This window comes from Eleginops maclovinus, chromosome 8 (genome assembly GCF_036324505.1).
Source record: "Eleginops maclovinus isolate JMC-PN-2008 ecotype Puerto Natales chromosome 8, JC_Emac_rtc_rv5, whole genome shotgun sequence".
Taxonomy (NCBI): domain Eukaryota; kingdom Metazoa; phylum Chordata; class Actinopteri; order Perciformes; family Eleginopidae; genus Eleginops; species Eleginops maclovinus.
In genome coordinates this window covers 21,441,224-21,468,091 of record NC_086356.1, presented here as the reverse complement: position 1 = coordinate 21,468,091, position 26,868 = coordinate 21,441,224, and the positions used below count along the sequence as shown (strand labels likewise).

Here is a 26,868-nt window from a genome sequence, read left to right as displayed (position 1 = left end):
AGCTTTGAGTCATAATAGTATTTTGTCATGGCTGCCACACAGGGAATTTTAATTTGGAGATTAATTTGTGCCAGAGCTCCAGTTGGACTTCATCTTTTCCATGTCCTTCACAACAGCCTGTCTTATCGCACTGATAACACTCTGCCAGTGAACAAACAGCTGCTCAAAGTCCAAATCAAAAATCTGAATTTCAACCAAGTGAAAAGAGAAAAAATCTTTACTTGATTCAACTGTTTTGTTGAAATTGGACACAATTCAAGTCAAACAAGGAATAATTGTGCAAAGAAGCAGCAGCAGCATTTCAGCTCAGACTGCAACAGGACACTCAGCAACTGCTACACTCGGTTCAGCAGAGTCAAACATGAGATGTCTAGTGTTTCTGCTCTTGGTGGCTTTGGCCAGCGCTAAGGTCTACGAGCGCTGTGAATGGGCCCGAGTGCTGAAGGATCATGGGATGGACAACTACTATGGCAACAGCCTGGCTGACTGTGAGTATAAGCTGTAGTATAATAACAGAGAAATCTGCACGTTCAGTCTCAGAAACAATAGTCATTTACATAAATAGCTTTCACACGATAAGCTTTTCTTGCACCCTTCTTATCCCACAATTTTCAATGTTGAAACTGTTCAAACCCAAAAAAAAGCCTTTTTCTTGAATTAACATTATGGTGTATCGAGAGTGAAGCTGTGCTTTCCACACTGACAAAGGGGATCAGGATTAGATCAGACAACAGACTGGATAAAAAAAAAAGAAAATCAGCTATTACTCGGCAGTACACTCAGTATACTACAATATAATATATAATAGAATACAGGACTGTCAAATTGGAGGGGCTGACATGTCTGATCATTGTGCAATCCACTGGAAGATTAAACTGGGGGGCAGACTGAATGTGGGCATATTGAATAACAAATTGGTTGTTGAACAAATCAAAGATGAAATACAGAAATACCTAAAGGAAAACAATAACAACAACACGACCCAGCCATATTAGGGGATGCATTCAAAGCAATTATACAAGGAAAAGTGATTGCTATTACAAGTAACCTCAAAAATGAAAAAGAAACGCAATACAATAATCTCAAGGCTGACCTGAAACAATTAGAACAGAAACAGAGCCAGGGCAATGCGCAGAGATCGTGGCAGGGGACTAGACCAAGACGAGGGAACTCTGGGGGCTGGAGACGGGCGGGGGCTGCAGCAGGGAAACTCTAGGGGCCGACTTGAGGGCAACAGAGGCCGGGGCGGGGCAACGCTGGAGGATGACCTTGAAGGTGGCGGGACCCCTCTGGAGGATGGCTGGACTCCTCTGGAGGTTGAGCAGGAGGCTGGCTGTACCCCTCTGGAGGTGGGTGGGACCACTCTGGAGGTCGTGCAGGAGTATGACGGGACAGAATCTGGTGTCGACGGGACCCCGGAAGAAACAGGAGCTGGAATCAGCGGGACCCCCGAAGGAACAGGAACTGGCCTGCACACAACATTTTAGATAAGCTCCAATCGGGTTTTCGCCAGAAGCATTCCACTGAAACTGCTCTCCTTAGAGTCTCTAACTACATAATGATGTTTTCGGATATGGGTGAATGCTCAGTTTTAGTGCTGCTGGACCTTAGCGCAGCTTCTGACACGGTGGATCACGGAATAATGGTGGAAAGGCTCTAAAAGGTAGGTGTCTCAGGGAGCGCCCCAAAATGGTTGTCCTCCTATCTTTCAGATAGTAGTTTTTTAGTGTCTTTAGGTCCTTACACTTGAGATACCGCTGCTCTTCTCTGTGGAGTGCCTCAAGGTTCCGTTTTGGATCCAATCCTATATTCTTTATATATGCTTCCATTAGGTCAGGTTATCAGCAAATTCCGTATCATTTGCTACAACTGCTCCGCTGATGATATTCAACTCTGTCTCTTTTAAGCCTGATAAATTACCTTTCTTACACAACTGTCTAAATCCCATTAAGGACTGGATGTCAAACAACTTATTACAGCTTAATACAGACAGAGGTTGTTAATATTGTGTCAGACAGTTAAGCTCCGAAGGTTGCGAAGAGCATTGGGTCCCTTTCCTCAGCTGTTCGGTCTGATTTACAAACTCTTGGTGCGACATTTGATCAGGCAATGCATTTTGATCAGCATATTAAATCTTTGATCCCAATTCCCAAACCCATTCCATATTATCCTGATATGCCGGCTGTCACGGGTGGGGGAAATAGGACCCAAGTGCAGTCAAACAAGGGGAGGCAGGTATGGGGGTCTGAACTAAAGGCGAGCTTTATTTAAAAAAGCTGTTAACGAAAATGCAAAGCTTGGGGACTACAGGGCATGAAAAATACTCAACTCAACACTTGAAGGACGGACAGGAACAGGCAGGTAACCTGGACTAGACCAGCATGACCAGAACAAAAGGGTGGGTGGAGGGGGTCCGGAGGCAGATTCGGGCAGACTGCCCGGGGGCAAGGCAGAGGACGAGGCAGAACATAGACAGGGCCTGTGGCAGGGGAAAAGTGGGGGTCGGAGACAGGGGCGGAGGCCACGGCGAGGGAATTCCGGAGGCCGGAGACATGGGCGTAGATCACGGCGAGGGAACTCCGGAGGACGACCTGGACGATGGTGGAATAGCTCTGGAGGACGACGAGGCAGCTCCGGAGCAGGGCCTGGAGGGCGGCGAGACAGTACCGGAGGACGGCCTGGAGGGCGACCAGATAGCTCCGGAGGACGGCCTGGAAGGCGGCAAGACACCTCTGGGGGACGGGCTGTAGGACGGGCTTGGGGGCGGCGAGATGCCTCTAGACGACGGGCTGGAGGCCGGCGCAGGCCGCATTGGGAACCCTCTGGAGGACGGGCAGGAAGCCTGCGGGACCGCTCCGGAGGAAGGTAAGGAGCACCTGGACCAGGAGGCGGCAGGGCCACCGAGGAGACAAGAACACAAGTCGGCGGGACCCCCGAAGAGGCAGGAAATGGCTTTGGCAGGAAATAGGGTGGTACTTTACGTCGGCGGGACCACCGACGGGACATGAACTACAGTCGGCGGGACATGAGCTTGAGTCGACAGGACCTGAACCAGAGTCGGCAGGACATGAGCTTGAGTCGGCGGGACCACTGACGGGACATGACCTTGAGTCGGCGGGACCAGCAATGGGACATGAACTTGAGTCGGCAGGACCACCGACGAGACATGAGCTTGAGTCAGCGGGACCACCGACGGGAAATGAGCTTGAGTCGGCGGGACCACTGACGGGACTTGAGCTTGACTCGGCAGGACCCCTAAAAGGAACAGCAGCAGGTGTTGGCGGGACGCCCAACGAAGCAGGTGACGGCAAGACCCCCAACGGAACAGGAGCAGGGGTTGGCGGGACCCCTATCGGAACAGGTGATGGCGAGACCCCCAACGGAACAAGAACAGGTATTGGCGGGACCCCCATCGGAACAGTTGATGGCAGGACCCCCAACGGAGCAGGAACAGGTGTCGGCGGGACCCCCGACTGGAGAAGCGAGACTGGTGTCGCCAGGACAGGCGAGGCTGGAGTCGACTGGACAGGCGAAGCTGGGGTCGACTGGACAGGCGAGGCTGGAGTTGGCAGGACAGGCGAGGCTGGAGTCGACTGGACAGGTGACAGGACTGGTTTGGCTTGCACCCCTTAGCAGACTGCTGTAGGCTCCGTGGACCTCCAAAGGTCAGGCGGGATCCCAAGAAGGGATTGGTGGCTGGAGGATGTCCCTTTGGGCTACATGAAAAAAGTCTCAGACATTTTGGCAACAAGCTTTTTAGCCAAGGCTTGTTGGCCACTTCGAAACGTGTTTCTATTCGGCAGCCTCCTTGGCCCTGTAAGAGGAGGCTCTCGTCCAATCCCCCAAAATGCACTCAAGAGTGTATATAAGATAACACAACTCTTGGTTTGTGGAAAACACTGCTGGGTTCATTCTGGTTTGGTTGTTCTGTCACTGGTGGGGGAAATAGGACCCAAGTGCATTAAAACAAGGGGAGGCAGGTATGTGGGTCTGAACTAAAAGCGAGCTTTATTTAAAAAAGCTGTTAACGAAAATGCAAAGATTGGGGAATACAGGGCATGAAAAATACTCAACTTGACATTTGAAAGACGGACAGGAACAGGCAGGTAACATGGACTAGACCAGGTGGGAAACGACGACAACTGAATAAGAGACAAAAGGGCAACAGAGACTAAATACACATGGGTAATCACAAGACAAGACACAGCTGGAGGGGGGAGGAGAAACACAGGGGCAACAGGTGAACACAATGACACAATCAGGCACAGGAGGGAAACGCAGACAGGAAGTGAAGCTAAACCTGACACAAGAGGGGAAAACATTTCTAAATGAAGCAGGAAACACACAAAAGAAGGATAATGACACCTGTTCCTGCATCTTCTTCTTACATGTTGAAGCCAGCAGTGCAGTTCAGCGTCAGCTCTCCATCACACAGCATATTCACACAGCAGTTTCTACAGACATTGAATTTTTCTAGTTATTTTTTTTAATACTTGTGGTGGAAAATTAGCATCAGTTTGATGCATATACCAGGCTACTGACTATCATACACTTTTTGTATACATATCCTACAGATTTGAAAAGCTTGCAGTACACTGAAAGAATTGTAGCCACATGTAAAAACATCAATGATGGCTTAGGTTGGGCTGCCTGACAAGGCTTTTGTGGGTTCATGTTGAACTTTCAGCGGGTCTGTTGGGTTTCCTCTGCAGGGGTTTGTCTCAGCAAGTGGGAGTCTAGTTACACCACCACCGCAACCAACCACAACACCGATGGATCCACGGACTATGGCATCTTTCAGATAAACAGCCGCTGGTGGTGTGAAGACGGCCGAACCCCCAGCTCCAAGAACGCCTGCAACATCAATTGCAGAGGTCAGTGATGAACACACACACACACACACACACACACACACAGCGTCATTTTCTTCCTTTTCTATTACTTTCCATGTTGTCCTCCCTGGTGTTGTCCTGATTCACCAAGCTTTGAATCTGCAATAATTAATACAGGGGTTTCTAATGCTAACACTGAATCAAATGACTGTATTTTGAAATATGAATGAAAGAAAGAGAGACACATTAAAAAGTGCTTTGGATGAAAGCGCTGTATAAACACAGTCTCTTTAACAAAGCATGTTGTACATGCATTTAGGTTTACTTTATTAATGACCCTTCAAATCCAGATTTCTTTGTTTTTTTCACAGATCTTCTGACCAATGATGTCGGTGTGGCGATCAATTGTGCCAAGCGCGTTGTTAGGGACCCGAATGGCATCAGAGCGTGGTAAGAGCGGATCATGGGACTGTCAGTATTACTTATTACTGTCTTTTTAAAGTAATAAGTTATATTACATTATTACTGTCTCTGAACTGTAATGCGTTACATTACTTTTGCGTTACTTTGAGTTACTTTCACCAAAATAACCACAAAAGTATGGCTTTAAATGCTAAAATGTAGTTTATTGCAGCTCATTAATTAAAGCTATCTATCAGTACATGCTGGCCATTAGGAAAAGAGCTGGACATGAAACTCATGCTCCGTTTAAGTGGGCTGAATAATATGTGATACTGGTAACATGACGTCTCTGTGTGTTATTAATAACATGTTAGTGGAGCCTCTACACGGCCCTGTGACCTGCTGTATATGAACAAGTCTCTATGGCAACGTTAGCTCACCTTGTCATTGGTGTGTTAACGGGGATTTGGCTGGTAAGCTTTCTAAAAGCCGGCGATTCCACAGAGGACAGAGGCTGCATATCTTCAACACTCTGCCACGAGTCTCTGAACTCCTCGGGGTTCAAGCAGCAGACCCAGAGAAAGTGACCTTGTGTTGCTTCGGCCTGCGCGCACTCCTGTCTTTCTCTTTTCTTCGAGCCTGCAGCACTCAATCGCAAATCTGTTACTGCAGCCTTACTATTCTACCTGCACAATTTTTTTGTCTGGTGTCGGAATATCTCGCGATGTTTGTGAATTTATAAAAACAAAAGACCACATCATTTCGGGTTAAAATGTGTTGTAACTGCATTACTGAGAATTGTAACGGGTATTATATTACCCACATTTCAGAAGTAATGCGTTATATTACTGTGTTACAGCAAAAAGTAGTGCATTACTGTAACTCTGTTACTTTTGCTTTTAGTTACCAACATTAGTGACTGTTATGTGTTTCCTTCACAAACATTATGTGGACATGGGTAATATCTCTATGTGGGTTTCAGGGTGGCCTGGCGCAGCCACTGCGAGAACCGTGACCTGAGCGGCTACGTGGCAGGATGTGGGCTCTAACTTACATGAGAGACCAGGATGCTGTCATCAACATAAAACATGTTTTAAGAACAAGTGTCATTTTGAACAACAATGAGATATTTGAGGACAAACATTTCAATGATCTTGCAAAATAAAACAAATAAATGAACTGAACCATTGGGCCTCTTGCTTTTAACAACAGATTTGATGTGTGTTAAAGAATATTTAAGAAAACTAGTTTTGTGTTCTCTATAAGGTACAAATCAGGAATTTCTGACAGGTCTTGTCATATGAGTCAGCGGAGAAAGTCTACCTCTTTCAACAGGAAATACACTTCTTATGTTATGTTACCAAAATCCAATAAAGCATTGGAAATAACAAATATGAACTTGCAGTATTGCAACATTAATATTCTGTCAGATCAATTTTATCTTATAATAGAGAGGTTCAACAAGGGTTTTTTAATACGCTGAAGGGAAATCAGTCCCCGGCAACACATCGTTTCCTCTTAATCCTAATCTGTAAATGAGTAAAATTATTGCTTTAACAAGACATTTTGAAGGGCTTTTATTTTGGAATTTTACACCAGAATGTCCTGAATGACCTGTGACCTTGGTCTGTCATTTTGATGTCACATTGGATTTTGAAAATGTATTCCTTATTATTAAATTTGACTTATTATACATACAATTAGAATTAAAATGTTCTATGAAATACAGTTTGCAGGCGGTAGCTATTTGCAATTTTTCCATGTATTATGTATTCATTTAGTTTGATTTATTATTATTATTATTATTATTATTATTATTATTATTATTATTATTATTATTATATTTGCGTTTTTATTTACATTCACCAGCTTTATTTTGAAATCTGTTCCTCCACGCTCTTACCGTAATGCATAGGATATACGCACACCGCAAAACAACGAGGGGGCTGGCTTGACTATGTTTTCTGAAGACGAGGCTGGCTGAGGAGCATGTGTCTGCAGATCCGGAGACTGCACATTCTGACCCGCACGTTTGGACCCGCTACAGCGCCCCCTGGTTTGTGTTATGCTAATGTTAACTACTCTGTCGGAACATGAAGGACGTGTCTGCAGACCCGGAAAAAAGGTATTGAAAGTCACATCGTTCGTTTCATGACTTTTTTTGTTGTTGAAAATGCATTTGACAGCGTAACGAACGTTTGATTTTACGTTACAATTAGCCTTATGCACGTCAAATGCAACATAATATTTAGGCTAATTAAAGCTTTGCATTTTTCTGCTAGAAGTTCTCTTGTTAGTTAAACTGTAGCGTGTGCATTAAATTAAACAAAAATAAAACTCAATAGCCTATGTGTAGGCGTTGGCACTGTCTGTGACATTAAACCAAATTGTGTGTGTGTGTGTGTGTGTGTGTGTGTGTGTGTGTGTGTGTGTGTGTGTGTGTGTGTGTGTGTGTGTGTGTGTGTGTGTGTGTGTGTGTCTGTGTTTGGCGTAGTGTGTTTATTAAACTTAGATTCATGACACAGTCTCTCTGTCTTTTAAAGGTGCATATAACTATCCAGCATATCCAAATTGTGTGTGTGTGTGTGTGTGTGTGTGTGTGTGTGTGCGTGTGTGTGTGTGTGTGTGTGTGTGTGTGTGTGTGTGTGTGTGTGTGTGTGTGTGTGTGTGTGTGTGTGTGTGTGTGTGTGTTGGCGTAGTGTGTTTATTAAACTTCTATTCATGACACAGTCTCTTTCTGTCTTTTAAAGGTGCATATAACTATCCAGCATAGACAAAATCTGCCCCAACTGGAGCAATGCAGGACGTGCTGCAAGCAGGTTCATTGCCCATTCTGCAGCTCAACTTTGTTTCAGCCAACAAAGTTGAACAAATGCAAAAAACATCTACAGGCCCATTTTAACAGAGCTGTTAACTACCAAGGTAAAGTCTGAACACATTCTCGATGTAGGACATGGTTTGTGTGTTACATCCTTCTTGTCTTCTTACCTGATAGAGAAGCCCAGGGCATGTTTTCACACCTATCAAACTCTTTTTATATATCGCAGGATCAGTGCATTATATTTTTAAGAACAGCATACAAAATGAAAGAATAATGTCGCAGGAAATTATATCAGCAAAGACTGATTGTAGTGTTTTGCTTGTTTTTAAGTCATGGGCAGCGGTTTGCATTCTGGACAACTGAGGCCATAAGCCTGATTAAGGGAGACCTGCCACCCGTGTTCAGAGTGCCTAGACAAAGTGGCCTCACTACTCAAGTTCCACCCCACATTCAAGCAGTCAGTGGCCGCGCTGAGGCTGAAAAGGCACTGGTGGACTTCATTGTGCACTCACAAGGAGCTGAGCAGCATTTGATGGTAATTTTCGAATTGTTTACATTTTCTCGTTACTAGTGCTAACATTTTTTTGAAAAGGCACGCTGCCACAACAGCCCCTTTGTGTTAGGATTATTCTCAGAAATTGTATCACTCACCACTGAACTAACTAGCTCCTTTTTTAAGCTTTAGGATATGCATTTATTTGTGTATATGCAATGTAATATAAATGTACAGTATGCCATTATGTATTTAATTCAACTGCTATTTATAGTCAGTATTTCAGGCAGTTCTCGCCACACAGCACACTAAATAAATAATTTCCCAATCCTTGCCTTAGAGTATACTTGGTGGCAAGCCATCCAAGTGGGCAGTGATGAAACAGGTCCCAGTCTACCTGGACAGTGAAGAGGAACAGAAGACTCTCTTCACCCATCTTAAGTCACTGCTAGACAGAACACAAGCAACAGTGAAATACACTGATGAGGTTCAGTTTATTTGTGAGGTTCTCTTTCCAGAGGTGAATATATTCTTATGTGTGCTACAGAATTTTAAAAGCATGAATGGCAGATATTTGTATCAATTTAATTGCATAAAATTCTGTTTAGGCCATCATATATGGCATCTCTGCCTTAAATGCCATTTCATGGGAGGAGGCAGAGCAGGTCTTCCTGGCAGGGCCTGCTGTCGATCAAAGGTAAGGGGAGAGAAGTAGGAATTTCTGAGTACATTGATGGTTCTTCTATTCCAGTATTTATCATTTTGTCTGTTTTCAGTGAAGTGGACGAGTTCTGCAGGAGGCTGGAAAGGCAGATCAGGAAGGAAGGAGCGCTGCCATAATATGAAGGCTATTTGTTGAAGCCTGTGAAATAAAACATTTGAAACCATTTCATTTCATTGTTGGACATTTTAAGACTGTTTAAAAGTAATCTGATAGCTTCACAAACAATGATTCTTGATCCTAGTTGCAGTTTTACAGTCAATCAGTAGGTGGCACTGTCAAAAAACCACAAGGGGTCTGAACGTGCAGATCCATACGTGCGGGTCTGAATCTGCGGTCTCCAGGTCTGTAGAGACATATATTGGGCTGGCTTGACCGCAGTAATATATCGCTGGAGGGGAAACACATATCGTCCTTGGTACTGTAGCAGTGTTACTGCGGTTGTTTGGGCCATTGTCCTTCACCCCATGATCTCAGAATTATCAGCATATAAATATGAATCCTGTTGTACTGTCTGAGGGGGATTAAAACAGCAGGACAGTGTTGGTCATTTTATCTAGTATGTGTTGCTGCATATCATGTCAGCAAGTTGCGCATCAAACTTGTGTCCACAATCTTATTTATTTGCCTCTTGGAACAATTATGACACATCATGAAAAGGTGTTCGCCTAGTAGACCAGCAGTAGAAAAGGTATGTTAGTAATAACTTATTATTACGGCTGACACTTTTAGCGCCGTTTTGTCTTTGAAAAGCACAGTGTAACATCCGGAGCTTGAGGTCAAATGACTTCCGGCAAAATAACTTGTCATTTTGACAAATTAAACAAAGTTCAGGCGTATATTAGGCACTTCAAAAACACAACACAATAAAAAAGGGTACTTTGAGCATCAACTATGCTATAGCTGATGCTCAAAGTACCCTTTTTTTTTTATTGTTTTGTGTTTTTTAAAATTATTATTAAAGTCCCCTTTATTATTATTATTATTTTGTAATTGTTATTATTTTTTTATTGTTATTATTATTATTTTTATTGTTTTTATTTTATATATCAAAATCACAAACATCATGTTCTATGTTTACTGTTGCCTCACTGAGAATAAGAAGGATATTAACCATCAAAATCACGAACGTCATGTCGTCTAGAATAGAGTAACATAGACAGTTGTGGTTGTGGGAAAGCTGATATTGTAAAAAAAATACATATTGTATGAAACAAGTTAGTGAGGTTAACAGTAAGAGGGTTTAACACTTCCTGGCTTTAAATTAAAGGTAGATTTTTTGTTCCTGCATATAAAATGTTACTGATAAATAAGTGCCCTGTAATTGACACTTTTACTGACCGTATACTCTGTAAAATAGGTGCTGATTCAAGAGTCTTAATCTTACAATATTTAAACAATGTATTTTCTTTCTTTTTTTTGCAGGTTAAAAACAACATTATTGTCTGATTTACAATTCAACTTCAAGTGCAACATTACATCCCCTTCAACGGAGACCAAATTGTCCTCTTTATATTCTGTTTCTGTTATCAGTTTGCTGCTCTGCTCACAACAATGCCTGCAGTGCCGGATTTGGATGAGTTAATTAAAGTATACTTCAGACTTTCCCTAAGTAACAAAGAAATACTTGCTATTTTGGCACATGATACTAATCATATTGTAATTAGTGTCTGAACTTTAAAGATAATCTGTAAAAGACTTAATCTGTTCAGGAGGAAGAACCAGTCTGACTTGGAGGAAGTGCTTGCTTTTGTACAGCATGAGATCGTGACCAATGGACAGATGCAGGGATACCGTTGGCTATATCTCCGTGCAATTCAACCGGGCCTTGTTGTGTCACAAGATAGCATAAGACGCATCATCAAACTGGTTGATCCACAAGATGTGGAATTAAGACGAGCCCGCCGCTTGAGAAGATGTCAGTACAGATGCAGAGGGCCAAATGCACTTTGGCACATGGATGGCTATGACAAGCTAAAGCCCTATGGCATTGCCATTAACGGCTGTATAGATGGTTTTAGCCGCTATGTGTTATGGATGGAGGACTATAACACAAACAGTGATCCTAAAGTAGTTGCAAGTTGCTTTATCAAAACAGTTTCAGGTATAGGTGGATGTCCAGAGAGGATTCGTGCAGACAGGGGCATGGTAAATGTTTCTGTAGAAGAAATGCAGATGTTTTTGTTAAAGAACCACCCAGACAGTTTTGCTGGGGAGAAAAGTTTACTTTATGGAAGAAGCACAGCAAACCAGTACATTGAAGGATGGTGGGGTATACTTCGCAAACAGAGTGCGCAGTTCTGGATGAACCTGTTCCAAACTCTCCAGGATGATGGGCACTTCACAGGAGACTTTTTGGACCAAAGTCTTATCCAATTCTGTTACCTTAATCTTGTTCAGGTAAAATATTTCATTTCCTTCTGAGATGAGTCATTAATAAAAGTAGTATGAGTAATTCCCACAAAATCAGACCAAAATCAACTGATGACACAGCATCTGGTCGGTCAGTGATTATGTACTCATTCCCAGAGTTGCACAGTGCTGAGGATAGACTCAAACCTATTGCCATGGAGGAGGTCAATTTGTCTATGGAAGAGTGTACTCCCAAAGGCCAGTTTCCATGTGATGAAACTGTTTTTGAACTGTGTTGTCTACTCATGGCGGAGAACGGATGGGATGATCCGGCAGATCCATTTGCTGCAGCTGATCTATACATCCTGTTACGAGATGAAATACAACGACAAGTATTTGATTAAGGGTACATGTAGCGTCTTCAGCGAACAAACTAAGAGTAGTGAGGCTTGCATTGGGCATGGTTGAAAAAGAGTGCAGAGTACCAAAAAATTAGGTTGAATGAATGATTAATTAACATAACACAAAAATATGATCCAAATTATTCATTTATTAAAAGGTTGTAATCTACAGAAAATTCAGGGACCCTCTCTTCCACTAACACCTTACACAGGTGATTACACGGGCTCCTACTGTTTGAATAAATACAAAGCAAACAAACACTTTACCTGAGTTACATAACTCAGTATTTTTCTTATTATGCAAGTACTCTTTGGACAAGAATTGCTGAGTGGCACGTGATGTAAAAGTCTACTGTTGCAGATAAATGCAATTTGGGTAAACAAGATGACAGCATTTTTGGTCATTCACAGTTTGAGTTTATTTGATGTGTTTTTGCTTTGTAATGGTGGTGATAATAAAGACTGAAGAGAGGTGATTATTAAAACTGTAGTTAAGTTACATTACAACATGATAGGGGTAAAGGTCACAGCTGTTTGGAGGCGAGTTACCATCTACCTGCTATAGAGTCAAATGGAACACAAGTGTGGATTTATTACACAAAGCTATTCCTTATTTTTGTACTATCCAAAGGAAAATGTGGTACTGGTCAATATGCAAAACAAAAGATACTGTTCATAACAAAATGTGTGTGACCTTAAAAAACAAGTAATTATTTTGTCAAAAACGTATCAATAGAAATCATAGTCAATGGTATTTCATGTATTCCTTAAATGCTTCTCTCAGCAACACTGCTTTAATTTGTCTATCTTTACAGCTTTTCAACAGTTCTTTTAATGGTACACAATGGTAACAATTTATTGCTATGTATTGAGAGCAGGTGAGTTTTTACCGTATTCCAGGTAACACAAAGCTAATAGTAAAGATACAAATAATAATGTGAGGAGGGTACAAATGTAATAACACAATATGTCGTTATTGCCACATATGCATACGATTGTAGCTGGGTGCTGGGAAAAGCAGCTCAGGGCCTCCCCGAACCACTCCCCCTAATTAGAGAGAGTATAAATGGCACCTGCTGCAATCATCCTTCCCCATGGCCCTGTCCTCATGGTCGGTGGTGCAGTTATCTGCTGACTTCCTATGGTGGTTTACCTGCTGCTGTTTTGTTCACTGCTGTTTTGTTCATTGCTGTTTAGTTTAGTTTTGTATAGTTACTTTGGTTTTGTTTAATTTAGTTCCTTTTGCCAGCTGGGATTTTTTTGTTTGTTTAGGTTTAGTTTTTAGTCTTAGTTTGCTATTCAAGCTGAGTGACAGTATATGGGGAGGGCTAGTCCGTATCACTGTTTGCTGTGGTGGAGATCACCGGGGAGCACGAATGAGTGACCTACTTGCTGTGACTGGTTTGCTGTGACTGTACCTGTGAGTATTTGGTTGCACCCGAGTGTCACAAAGTAGTATGCTACCCCATTAACTGGCCTCATCTCACTGAGGTTTAGTTTATTTTTCTGTTTTGATTTAAATGTCAGCTTTTAAATAAAGATTGTAAAACCTTTTGTTAGTAATAAAGATATTAAACTGTACTATTGTTTACAACGTGATGACTTTGTATTTTCTCTTTTTAGCATCCTCTTCCTTAGCTTCTTTTGTTGTTTTATTCATAATTAATAAAAGTTTCTTTTCTGTACAAAACACGTCTCTGGCCCTCAGTACGAACTTGTGCCCAAATCTTTGAAGGTTTATATCTTGGAGTGCAAGTCCCCAGGTGGCGTTGTCGGTCCCCCTTTTATTAAACTTTAATACTCTAGATTTTTACCTCACCACCCCGCCACACGCAAATGAAAATGTTATTTTAAGCACAAATTGGAGGATTTAATCTATACATACATTGTTCAAACTATTTACAAAACATGAATTAAATGGATCAGATTGTCTTCATACAGTAAGACATTTTATGCATTTATTTGAGTATTTCACATTGTGGTTACATTTATGTATTCTCAATGAAACCATATAGCCGTCATAACCGAGGTGAACAGACTTTGTTAAGCTTGGTTGTGAGTTCATACTAATAGGAGCTCATTTGATCCATTGCTGATACAATGAGTGTCAGTGCAGTATTCATCATATGTTCTCAATGTTGATATACATCAGTCTTTTAACTGTGTTCACCATAACATTGCAACCTCCTTTTGGCAAAGAAAAACCCAATTAACTTTATTATGACAATAAAGGATATCATTTTTAGACAATTAAAATACATTTGAATATGTAAAAAAGGCCTCAAGAATTCAAGCATACATAAACAGAAAGTGGTAGTGTTCTTAATTAATTAGCAATTATTTTATGATTTTTTTTATGCCAAATGACTAATTCATTTTCTCACATTAATGATAATATGAATAACTATAAGATATTTTAGAAAACTCTTGAACAACTATTGTAAATCTTATTTATCCAATCACTTAAATCACTAAAAATAGGGACGTGAAGACCTGAATTAAAATGTGTTGTAAGAAAATACATTTTATTCACATTGTAACTGTAACTTACATTTCAATGTTAAAAGTAACCTTTAACAAAACATGAGAATTCAGCACAAGGATAACGGAAAATGACAGCCCTTTTGCATTGCTTTTTAAAATTATTATTGGTTGATCCACAAGATGTGAAATGTAGAAACTGATCAATTATCTGCCTGCATTGTGCCAGTGCAATAACAATTATTAAAGTATCCAAAAATAAAACATAGGTTTTGTTGCAGAACAGAACAGATTTCGACACTTAATACAACATACCTTCAGAATGTGTTTTAGTAATAAAGCAAACAATTGTAACCATAATTTAAAAGATAACTGGCAGAAGATTAGTTCAGTGTGTTTATAACCACATCTGTTACGTTTTTGAAAAGTGCTACATGAATAAAGTTTGACTGATTGATAAAGTGAAGAACGCAGGAAACTAATACCTGAGTGAGAGCCTGCAGTGTGTGCACAGCGGGGGCTCTCTCAGTGTAAGAGCTGGTTCTGGGGGAAAGCATTACAACATCTGAATATGGAATGAAGGAGTTATGCTTTTAAACTGAAAAAACCCTGTGGAATAAAGATAGCATGAAAGGTCCACACGTGTTCAGTCCTGCACATTTCATGTCCCACACCCCCCCTTCCATAGTAATGCTTGTACGCTGTAGTTAGCAACATGTGATCTGCTGTGACCATGCTGTGTGTAGGTACACACATGCTGTTTACGTTCGGTGTAGATGTGTGTGTGTGTGTGTGTGTGTGTGTGTGTGTGTGTGTGTGTGTGTGTGTGTGTGTGTGTGTGTGTGTGTGTGTGTGTGTGTGTGTGTGTGCAACTACTTGTTCAGAACAAACAACCAGTGTAACTTGAAACTTAAAAAGACATTTGATATAAAGGCAATGTGACATCTGAGGAAACATCCATCCATTTTCTCCCGCTTGTCCGTCAGGGTCACAGAGGTAACAGCTCCAGCAGAGAGCCCCAAACTTTCCTTTCCCTGGACATCAACCAGCTCTGACTGGGGGATTCCAAGGCGCTCCCAGGCCAGCGAAGAGATATAATCCCTCCACCTGGTCCTAGGTCTACCCCTCGGTCTCTTCCCAGCTGGACATGCCTGGAACACCTCCCTAGGGAGGCGCCCAGGTGGCAGCCTCCGAAGGGTTGGGCACTGAAACGCGGTGCCAATAGGGCACCGGTTCCGACATAAACGGTAGTAAAGAGACCGAATAAGAACGAACATTTCGGTGCCTCATTTCGGTGCCAGACTTTTTTTTTATACTGCTCCCTGGTGTTCCGGCGTCAACTTGAGGTTGTTGAACCTGACGTCAGTGCCGCTACTCAGCACACTTGTTGATCAGAACTGAGTGAGAGGATCAATAAAGATGACGAAAGTAAAACGCTCCAAGGTTTGGCTTCATTTCACATCTAAGGATGCAGATTCTGCGACATGCAACACATGTCTTAAAGCAATAGCATGCAAGGGAGGTATCACTCTTAATTTAATGAAACATCTGATCGTGCATGGAGTTTATTTAAAAGCCGATCAATGCACCGTGTTTGATAAATTACGTGACGAAAGGCCCAGCACTTCAACGACAGCAGCCAGTATCGGACAAATACAAGAGAGTCCCAGGCTGGGACAGCTATCTTTTCGTCACAATGGTGCGGTAAAGCGACTGCAGTACCGCTCCCGCTGCTCCGATTCTTCGGCCCATCTCACGCTCCATTGTTCCCTCACTCGAGAACAAGACCCAGAGATACTTGAACTCCTTCACTTGGGGTAAGGCCTCATTCCCTACCTGGAGTGGACAGTCCATCGGTTTCCTGCTGAGAACCATGGCCTCAGATTTGGAGGTGCTTATCCACATCCCAGCCGCTTCAAACTCGGCCACGAACCGATCCAGTGAGTGCTGAAGGTCACCGAACGATGAAGCCATTAGGACCACATCATCTGCAAAAAGTAGTGGTGAAATCCTTAGCCCACCAAACTGCAGACCCCCTCCCCTACGACTACGCCACCAAGTTTGTGTAGTTAAGCTGGGCTCCCTTCTGCACAGCTGGACTTCGGTGTAACTATTAAAGTGCTTCTTTCAGGTCCCAAATATACAGTATCTAAAGCACACCATTACTTGCAATGCAATGCAACTTCGAACATGAAAAGCTCTAAACAGTTTGGATTGGTTTAGCTATTGTTGTTGGAGTCTAAACAATGTCCATAACCCACACATTGCTCTCAAGAACTGCGTTGAATTCTGAACGGAAATCTGGAAAGTTTTTATAGCTGTGAGCTATGTGCAGAATATTCCCACATGTGTGCGCAATCGGTCTTCTTGTGAACTCTGTCATTTTCTCAAATTCGATGTAGATGCTGTCTGTGATGATCAGATCAGATCCTGTGCAGAACCGTAGAAACTTCTGAAGTTTACTCTCATCTAGCGCTCAGATGAATCTTTTCAGATGATATGCTACCTCCTTTGGATTTGTAGTCAAATCAACATCAAATTTCAGTAGTTTGCAGTGTTTATTTGTGGTGGGTTGGAGGTCAGACAACAACTTAGTCAGTGTCTCTGGACTGATGTCAAGATGTTGATGGTTAATGTCCCTCCAGCAGTCAATAACGAACATCGGTTTTTGGACCATCTCTTTGTGCGCCATTTCTTCCATTATTTTAGGAACATTCTTTGCGGTGACTTTCCTTCTACAGCCATAGCTGTCGAGAACTTCCAAAAGGTCAGCAGTGTCAACTGCAGTGAAATCAGTCAGCGCTTGCATCAAAACGTCACGTTCTTGGCTGCTCACAAGTTGCAGAAAATGTGCTTTGAGGTCACTGTACTCATTATCAAAAAACACCTGTTCAAGGAAAGGCAGTGCAAGTTTGTTTGGGAAATTTGACAATTTGGGTAACCCTTCAAAAGTATTCTTCCAATCGCCTTCCATGTTTCAGCAGGAAAATCATGGCGAATGAAGGGCACTTTAACTGTTGTCCCAAGTGTGCATCTCTCATAGAATTCCTGCCAGAAGCAGCTGAGAACATCCCTCAGTACACCAGAACCACTGCCTGCTTCTTCCTTGTTGTCTGGGAGAATGCGCCTCACATTCAATGATTTTTAAAATCTCTGCATCAGAAAAGGCAGTAATCATGCCAGGTAGGGTGGTCCATGATGTACAATGATCGTTAGTTGTTTGATAGTTTGTTTCCTGCAGTGTTAATTTTGGCAGCTTTTTTAGATTTAGTCTTAGACTTTAGACGAAAATGCTTATTAGTTTTAGTCACATTTAAGTCATTGTTTTCCTTTGTAGTTTTAGTCTAGTTTTAGTTGACGAAAAGTTCTTACATATTAGTCAACTTTAAGTCATTACTTTTAGTCAAAATGTTTTCTCTTTTTAAACTAATTCAATTAGGCTAATACAGGTATCGGAAATTGGAATTAAGGTGACAGGTTGTATCAAGTGTTGAAATTCGTAAAGCAACATTTCACTCTTAAAGCGATCCAATGTAGCATTTGTACCTTAAAATAACAGCTTGAAAAAAATTGAGCGGCTAGAATGACTTTTAATATGACGATTTGCCTCTCTTTCATGCCCATCGGGGGTCTGAGGTGAGATAACTGCGCTATGTAACTTTGCTAGACCGGGCCGGGAGATGAGCGGAAGTACTTCGACTTGCTTTCTGGCACACCTACCGCAATAACAAATAGACCCCCTCCACGCACCCAGGTATAAGGAGAAGCAAGCGCAGCATTGTCAGTACATCATCATGGCAGAGGCACCGAAGAAAAAGAAGACGTTGACTGATGAAGCAAGGAAGAGAAAGAGAGAGGCCGACAGTGTCGTAAACGTACATTACCTCCAAGCCTGTAGGGGGAGCTCCATAATGGGCTTTTTGACAAGTTCCGTTGGATCGCTTTAACACTTTCACCTGTAATATACGGACTCCTTACCTTAGTTGGATATCTGTAGACTACACTCTCCCATCTATGAGATGCTGCTGTGATGTCCTTTCTGATCTACTAAGATAGTAAGTGCATTACACATGGTGACATGAATTAAAGACCATTCCACTAAGTTAAGAAACAAAACTTTCTATCTGTGGCCAATGTGGTTATGTTTATTTTCTGGACTTCAAAATGAACACACATATTCCCAAAGCAGAGCAATGAAAGATAAACACATAAGTTCTCGTTACATAAGGTTAAACATACTTGGAAATGGTATGGAACAAACATGGCACTTGAGGTCTCGGACACAAAATTACAGATACTTGAATTTAGCTCAGTTGCAGTTTATTGTTGAAAGTAAAATAGAAGACAAATCTTGAATAAACAATCAGAGGGGCCACCCTCTGCAATGCAGTCTCAAAGCAAACATCAGTAGCAGCATTAACAAACTTGAGTCCTGTCAGCAGAATTAGGCTACAGAATCTGATCTCGATTCAGTTTGAGTTAAGCGCTTCTCTGTAAAATTACTCCTGCTTTATTTCAACGACCACGACTGATGTTACCTGTAATGCTAAAAACTCACTCAGCAAATGCTTCAGATGCTGGCATTGCCGCCAGATCTAAGGCAAGAAGTTTTAGGCTCTGATAAACAGAACCCTGTGCAGCCCAAAAGTCAAGGGCAGTCTCTTCATTTATGGGCTCTGACAGTTGCTCCTTGAATTTCTGCATTTCCTGCCTGACACAGGGCTTTGAGAGGCTAGATCTAGATGGCCGGCTTGCACTTGCTTTTGAGAGGAATCTAAATCTGGGCCGCTTTGCCATTGCCTCTGGTGCCTCTCTTCTTTCAACCTGCTCATTTTCATCAGCCTCCTCCTCTTGGATTACTGGTGACACCATTTGTCAGGATTGGGGGAAGGACCCAGGTGCAGAAGCAAATAGAGGAGGCAAGGGTTGGAACGTAACAGAGGGCGAGTTTTTATTTATAAAAAAGCTGTTGACAAAAAATGCAGACAAAAAGTACAACCAAGGAAACGTATCAAATTAAAAGTCAAACAAACCAGTGGCAAAAGGAGGGCTGAAAAAGGGCGATCCAAGACATCACGGGGAAACAGCAAGAACACAAAGGAAAGCACAGACTAAATACAGAGGAGGGTAATCACAAGACAAGAAACAGCTGGGAAGGGGGAGGAGACACACAGGGGCAAAAGGTGAGCACGATCAGACAATCAGACAGGAGGGAAACTAAAGACAGGAAGTAAACTAGACAAGACAAGAAGTGAACAAGACAAGACAGGAAGTGACAAAACAAGATATACTTCAAATTAAAACCGTAAACTATAAATACAAAACTGAGATCCTAACATAATCCCCCCCTAAGGGACGGATTCCAGACGTCCCAAAACAGTCAACAAAGTCCAGCAGGGTGGGTGGAGGGAGTCCGGAAGAGGGAGTCAGGCGGACAGCCCAGGAGCAAAGCAGAGGCCGTGAGGCCCCAGAAACAGGGGCGTAGGTCAAGGCGAGGGAACACTGGGGGCCCGAGACAGGGGCGAAGGCCGAAGCTAGGGAACTCTGGGGGCCAGAGACACGGGGGGAGACAGGGCTGGCGACGAAGACGGGGCGAAAGATGGGGCCGGAGGCCGCGATGGGGACACATTGGGGGCTCGGCAAGAGGGCGACAAGATGCCTCTGGAGGACGGCGTGACGCCTCTTGAGGATGGCAGGAAGACGGTGAGATGCCTCTGGAGGACGGGCTGGAAGCCGGCGAGACGCCTCCGGAGGACGGGCTGGAAGCCGGGCTGGAAGACGGCGAGACGCCTCTGGAGGACGGGCTGGAAGACGGCGACACGCCTCTGGAGGATGGCGAAATGCCTTTGGAGGTCGGACTGGAGGACGACAGGACCATGCTCGAGGACGGCGTAGGCAGCAGTGGGACCCCTCTGGAGGGCTGCGGGATCGCTCCGCAGGACCTGGAGCAGGAACAGGTGTTGGCGGGACCCCCATCGGAACAGGTGACGGCAGGTCCCCCAACGGAACAGGAGCAGACGTTGGCAGGACCCCCATCAGAACAGGTGACGGCGGGACACCCAACGGCGCAGGATCTAGTGTTGGCGGGACCCCCATCAGAACAGTTGATGGCAGGACCCCCAACGGAGCAGGTGCTGGCGGGACCCCCATCGGAACAGGTGATGGCAGGACCCCCAACGGAGCAGGTGCATGTGTTGGCGGGACCCCCATCAGAACAGGTGACGGCGAGAACCCCAACGGCGCAGGATCAGGTGTTGGCGGGACCCCCATCAGAACAGTTGATGGCAGGACCCCCAATGGAACAGGTGCTGGCGGGACCCCCATCGGAACAGGTGATAGCAGGACCCCCAACGGAGCAGGTGCATGGGTTGGCGGGACCCCCATCAGAACAGGTGACGGCGAGACCCCCAACAGCGCAGGATCAGGTGTTGGCGGGACCCCCATCGGAACAGGTGATGGTGGGACCCCCAACGGGAATGGAGCAGGTGTTGGCGGGAACCCCATCGGAACAGGCGATGGCGGGACACCCAACGGCGCAGGTGCTGGCAGGACCCCCATCGGAACAGGTGATGGCAGGACCCCCAACGGAGCAGGTGCAGGTGTTGGCGGGACCCCCATCAGAACAGGTGACGACGAGACCCTCAACGGCGCAGGATCAGGTGTTCGCGGGACCCCCATCGGAACAGGTGATGGTGGGACCCCCAACGGGAATGGAGCAGGTGTTGGCGGGACCCCCATCGGAACAGGTGATGGTGGGACCCCCAACGGGAATGGAGCAGGTGCTGGCGGGACCCCCATCGGAACAGGTGATGGTGGGACCCCCAACGGGAATGGAGCAGGTGTTGGCGGGACCCCCATCAGAACAGGTGACGGCAGGACCCCCAACGGAGCAGGACATGATGTCGGCTGGACCCCCGGCAGAACAGGTCTCCACAGGACCCCAAACAGCACAGGAGCAGGTGTTGGCGAGACCCCCATCGGAACAGGTGACGGCAGGACCCCCAACGGAGCAGGAACAGGTGTTGGCGGGACCCCCATCAGAACAGGCGAAGGCGGGACCCCCAACGGAACAGGAACAGGCGAGACTGGATGCAAGGCTGGAGTCGACTGGACAGGCGAGACCGGGGTCGACTGGACAGGCGAGGCTGGAGGCAAGGCTGGAGCCCACTGGACAGACGAGACTGGAGTCCACTGGACAGGCCAGGCCGGAGTCGACACAACAGGACTGGCGAGACTGGAGGCACGGCCGGAGCCGACAGGAGGCACGGCCGGAGCCGATAGGAGGCACGGCCGGAGCCGACAGGACAGGCGAGGCCGGAGCCGACAGGACAGGCGAGGCCGGAGACGACACGACAGGCCAGGCCGGAGACGACACGACAGGCCAGGCCGGAGTCGACAGGACTAGCGTGAATGGAAGCCAGGCTGGAGCCGACTGGACAGGCGGGAGTGTCTGGGGTCGACTGGGCCGCCGACTGGACAGGAATGGCTGGGGTCGGTCGGGCCACCGACAGGGTAGGAGGGGATGGAGTGGGCCGGACCGCAGCTGGAAGCATGTCGGCCGCGACTCGGCCTGGGAACAATGTGAAGGCCGGGGCAAACCTTGAAGTGACAAGGAGGACGGGGCAAGGGCAGTGTAGCGTTCGGCCGTTCCCACACGAGGCTCCATAGCGTATCCAGTCAGGTCAGGAGCTGGAACAGGTGCCGGAGCTAAGGGCAGAGGTAGAATAGCCTCTTTGGGGACCAGCCAGCCGCTGCATCATGACGTGGAGGTCAGGCAGCAGAGGTTGCCTGGTGGGCCATCAAGACCTCTTGTCCTGGGAAGGCATCCTCATATTTTTCTGATGGGTCCATTCTTTGGTCGTGCCGTACTGTCAGGATTGGGGGATGGACCCAGGTGCAGAAGCAAATAGAGGAGGCAGGGGTTCCAACGTAACAGAGGGCGAGCTTTTATTTATAAAAAGGCTGTTGACAAAAATACAGACAAAAAGTACAACCAAGGAAAAGTATCAAATTAAAACTCAAACAAACCAGTGGCAAAAGGAGGGCTGAAAAAGGGCGATCCAAGACATCATGGGGAAACAGCAAGAAAGGACGAACAACGACGGGATCAGACAGGAGGGAAACTAAAGACAGGAAGTAAACTAGACAAGACAGGAAGTGACAAAACAAGATATAACTAAAAATAAAACCGTAAACTATAAATACAAAACTGAGATCCTAACATCATTGGGGCAATGTAATCTTCTGCTTTTCTCAGAAGTTCCTGAATTTGTTCGTCATCATTTTCAATGAGAGCGAGTGAGACTGTTGGGTTGAGGAAACATGCAGCAGTAGTGAGGGGTGAGAACTTTGGATCACTGGGATCACGAAAGCAGCTGATGCGTTTGTTCATGTTTGCATTCATCTTATGCACCAGGGAAGCTAGGTCCCAGTAGCTCGAACCCTGGGGGAACTCAGACAGGTGAGCACTCAGGTCTAGGAGGGCGGGCACCACCAGGGATAAGGACTTGGTGTCACTCTGGAGCATCTTGGTGTGCTCAGCAAAGGGGAGGAGCAGATCTCTGAGAGCAGTCAGCCTCTGCCACTCACTTGGTAGTAGATAGTCCCAGCTAGGGTTGGGTATCGTTTGAAATGTATCAATTCCGATTCCGATTCTGCTTATCGATTCCGGTTCTTATCGATTCCCCGTTTCGATTCCAAAATGGTAAAAAAAAGAGGTCAAATGTTTAGATAACAAAAATATCTTTATTCTTTTAAGAGTGAACTGAAAATTTCACAAACTAAACAGTATATACTAAATGCATATAATACAAATGTGGACAACACAATGGAAAGCAGTAGCGGTTGAACCATTTATGGATAATAATGTTTTGAGCTGCATGTTGTGTGTTTATAGGAAACCTACTGACATAAATCATACAAGTCACATTCGAGAAAAATAAAAGTCCGTCCGAGCAGCAATAGGGGCCAAATGCTAGAACTAAAGTGCATTCAGTGCACAGCACCTAGCTGCCTGCAACCAAATAAACAAAGTCAATAAAACAGAGGGTATGTTAAAGATGTATGCAACTCAACAGTTCTTGTTAAGAAAAATCAGCATATCAGCCTTTTCTGGTAGTATGCGTGATCTTTCTGGGCAAATAGTGTCTCCAGCAGTGGAGAAAACCCTCTCGCTAGGGGTTGAGGAAGCCTGCACGCACAAATACGGAAAGGCCACCTCTGATAGCAAAGGATATATACCAGGCAGGAATCAACTCATTGGTTAAGCTAACTCTAGAGGGAGGCGTGTACTTCGGATTTAGGGCCTTGGTCATTTCCCTGCAAAAAACGATTCAACATAACATTATCTGTTATTGTACAAGTACCCTACAATCCCACAAACATTAGTTTAAAACCTTGCATACCTAAACGACGGAGATTCGACCACAGAGAAGGGTGAAGCCCTTTTACTACAAATGCCGTTACCGCTCTGTGACACTCCTCCGTTTTTTCTTTGGTCAGCTTTCCTTTTAATGCTAAAGAGAACGGTGTGTTGCGGTCAGCTCTACCTGTCCCTACTGGACATAGCGGGGTGCTACTAGTGCTAGCTGTTGATAGCATACTCGGGCTCGGAGACCGCAAGACATCAAAGACGGTACATTCTTTGATATCGATGTCTTGCTGTCTTAAATGTTTGCTCAAATTCGAAGTGCAACCTGACGAACAGCTAATTAACTTCCCACAGGCATTGCACTGTGCCTTGTCGCTGTCTTTTTTAGCGTAGTGAAGCCACACTTTGGAGCGCTTACCGCGTTCCATCTTTGATAGTGTTGTTGTGACTGGGCCATGCTGCATGCTGGTATCTAAACAAATCACACGTTGCATTGATGCATGACGTAGTCACCCTAAGTATACAGGTCCTGTCAGATAGCCTAGGTCCGTGCATATATGTAGCCTTTCTTTGTAATACTAAAGGGTTACCAGCGTTTAAGAACCGTTAAGCAGAACCGAAATAATATTTTTTTTATGGGTACCCGGTACCCAGCATTTTGTTATAGGTTCTCATTTGGAACCGAGTTTCGGTTCCCAATCCTAGTCCCAGCCTATCCCATTAGTTACCTGAACGAGTCCTTCACTTGGACAAGGCGTGATATCATCAGGTATGTGCTGGACCATCTAGTGGGGCAGTGTTTGACCAGAGTGAGTCCACACAGCTGCAGCAGTTGCTCAATTGCCACAGACAACTTGCGGAAGAGCCTGACGAGTACTCGAGTTTTGTCAAGGAGTCGTTTGACACTTGCTTCTTTCTGGATCATGTTCACCACGAGCTGCAGTGTATGTACAACACAGGGGGTCCTCTCTATGGCTCCGTACTTAGATAGATAAGACAAACACAGAGAAAAGGACAGATACTTTATTAATCCTCTAGATGAAATTAAATTGCCATGAGCAGCACAATGCGATAAACAATGTATAACACACATCTTTAATGCAAAAAGACAATAAGCATAGCTCAACAACAGACATAATCTAGCCTGCTTCTGAAAATGTTACCATTTACAAACTAATAGAATATACCTTTGTTCCTCGACAACCTCAGAATCTTCATCACTCTCCTGGAATCCTCCTCAGAGCTGCTGGGCTCAGGTTCATCGTTTTTGAACGCTGCAACCATGTTGCTTCCATTATCAGTTATGTCAGAATTTTGTGTTTTGGTATTCCCCAGTCCTCTGTGCATCGGTCAACACAAGTCTTTATACACTCTGCAGAGTGTCGCTGGGAGATCTAGTCAAGATTCAACAATATGTGCTTCGCTATGTTATCCTGAGTACAAAAGTAACAGGCACTAATTGCGAGGAATGACGCCTCCTTTTTTTGTCCATATGTCCAAGCCAATTGTTATTCTGCGTGCCGTGGCGAGTCTTTCTTTACATTTTTGTTTTTCATCATTATAAAGCTGGTCAAACAAGTTGTTTATTTTAGTTTTCTTCGAAATGGTCAACCTCTTGTCTATATCATAGAACGAAATGTTCATCCTCAATAGTGCGGGCAGGTAGACCGGTGCACCCAATCCATTGGGCAATCGCCTTTTCTTTAACACTTTGTTCCAGCGAGTCAGTTTTATATTTTGTTATTGAGGCGAACGCTGCTGGGATGGATGATTGCAGTTTCATCCCCATATTTTTTGCACCAGTTTGCTGTTAAGGACTTTTCATCTCTGGGCAGAGGAAAAAGCAAAAGATACAATTACTCCTTATACAGACCTCCTAAAGGCTTACAGATGAATTCAAATTAATTAAATGTAGGATAATCCCTTTAAGATATTACTTTGCTAATAGTATAATCATTAAAATATAATAAGATATCAAGTATAGATTTTGAAGATTCAAATGATGTGATAACACAATACAACTAGCCTTTATTTATGCCTACCTGGCCTTAGAGGGAATAATCATACACACATATCTTCTAAATATATTGGTGTGTAATCTTAGAAATAACAACTTTTTTTTGCGAGAAAAACTGACATCCAGGCTAAGCCAACGTGGTTTGCTCGAAAATTTGCCAGTTGACATAGCAACTGCCCAGTAACATTGACTTAACGTTAGTTTACATTCAGGACTTATCATTTAGCATTAGAGTTAGCTAACTTACCGTGTCATAAATGGCAGGGAGGTGCGCCTTCAAATATCTCTTGAGGTTGGTTGTCTTCTTCCCACCTAACTTGAAGCCACAGAGCGTCTCTCCTTCTCCCGTTAGTACAGTGCATTGAGTTTTCCTTTCTGTTGAGTTATAACTAAAGTGCGTCCATATATCTAATATTGTTTCTGACCAAACCCCTCTTTGTGCTGAACTTGCCATTATGTGGTCGTCGTTGTGGGTATTAACTCGCCATAGTTCTGAAACTGGGACATCAGCACCTGTATGGCGTTCAAGCTGCGCACGCACATCCCTCAACCAATGACAGGGAGGCATTGCTTTTGAATGTCCAATAGCACACCACTAATATTTTAGTCATGTCTCGTCTCGTCTCGTCTCGTCTCGTCTCGTCTCGTCTCATCAACGAAAATAAAACATACATTTCGTCATAGTTTTTATTATCAAAGATCTATTTTTAACTCGTTAACATCTCGTCTTAGTCATGGAAAAAAACATTTTCGTCATATTTTCCGTTAACAAAATTAACACTGGTTTCCTGTTTCAAGGATTTCCTTCAAACCAGCATTAGTTGATAGTTTTATTTTTGCCACCTCCTTGCTTTACCCTTACTTGTTTGGCTGTGTTACTGTCGCTGTGAATCCAGCTTATTTCAATATTTCTTGTGGTTTTCAGCTTCTTTGGCGGTTTTGTTGTTGTTGCTGTACGTGATGGGTTTCCTGGAGAGC

The 26,868-nt window shown here is 44.2% G+C and overlaps 1 protein-coding gene and 1 long non-coding RNA gene across 2 annotated transcripts; both read left to right on the top strand.

The window, feature by feature from the left end:
• Window positions 1-229: 229 nt before the first annotated feature.
• Window positions 230-6,418, top strand: lyz (lysozyme). Its single transcript, XM_063890372.1, has 4 exons — window positions 230-488; window positions 4,713-4,874; window positions 5,204-5,282; window positions 6,217-6,418. The coding sequence occupies exons 1-4, from the start codon at window positions 362-364 to the stop codon at window positions 6,281-6,283; spliced, it is 435 nt and encodes a 144-aa protein (XP_063746442.1). The 5' UTR covers window positions 230-361; the 3' UTR covers window positions 6,284-6,418.
• An 823-nt stretch (window positions 6,419-7,241) lies between these two features.
• On the top strand, window positions 7,242-9,431 carry LOC134868033 (uncharacterized). The gene is made up of 6 exons (XR_010166235.1): window positions 7,242-7,359; window positions 7,985-8,156; window positions 8,386-8,590; window positions 8,889-9,068; window positions 9,157-9,245; window positions 9,325-9,431. It is a non-coding gene; the product is annotated as an uncharacterized LOC134868033 (long non-coding RNA).
• Window positions 9,432-26,868: the final 17,437 nt, after the last annotated feature.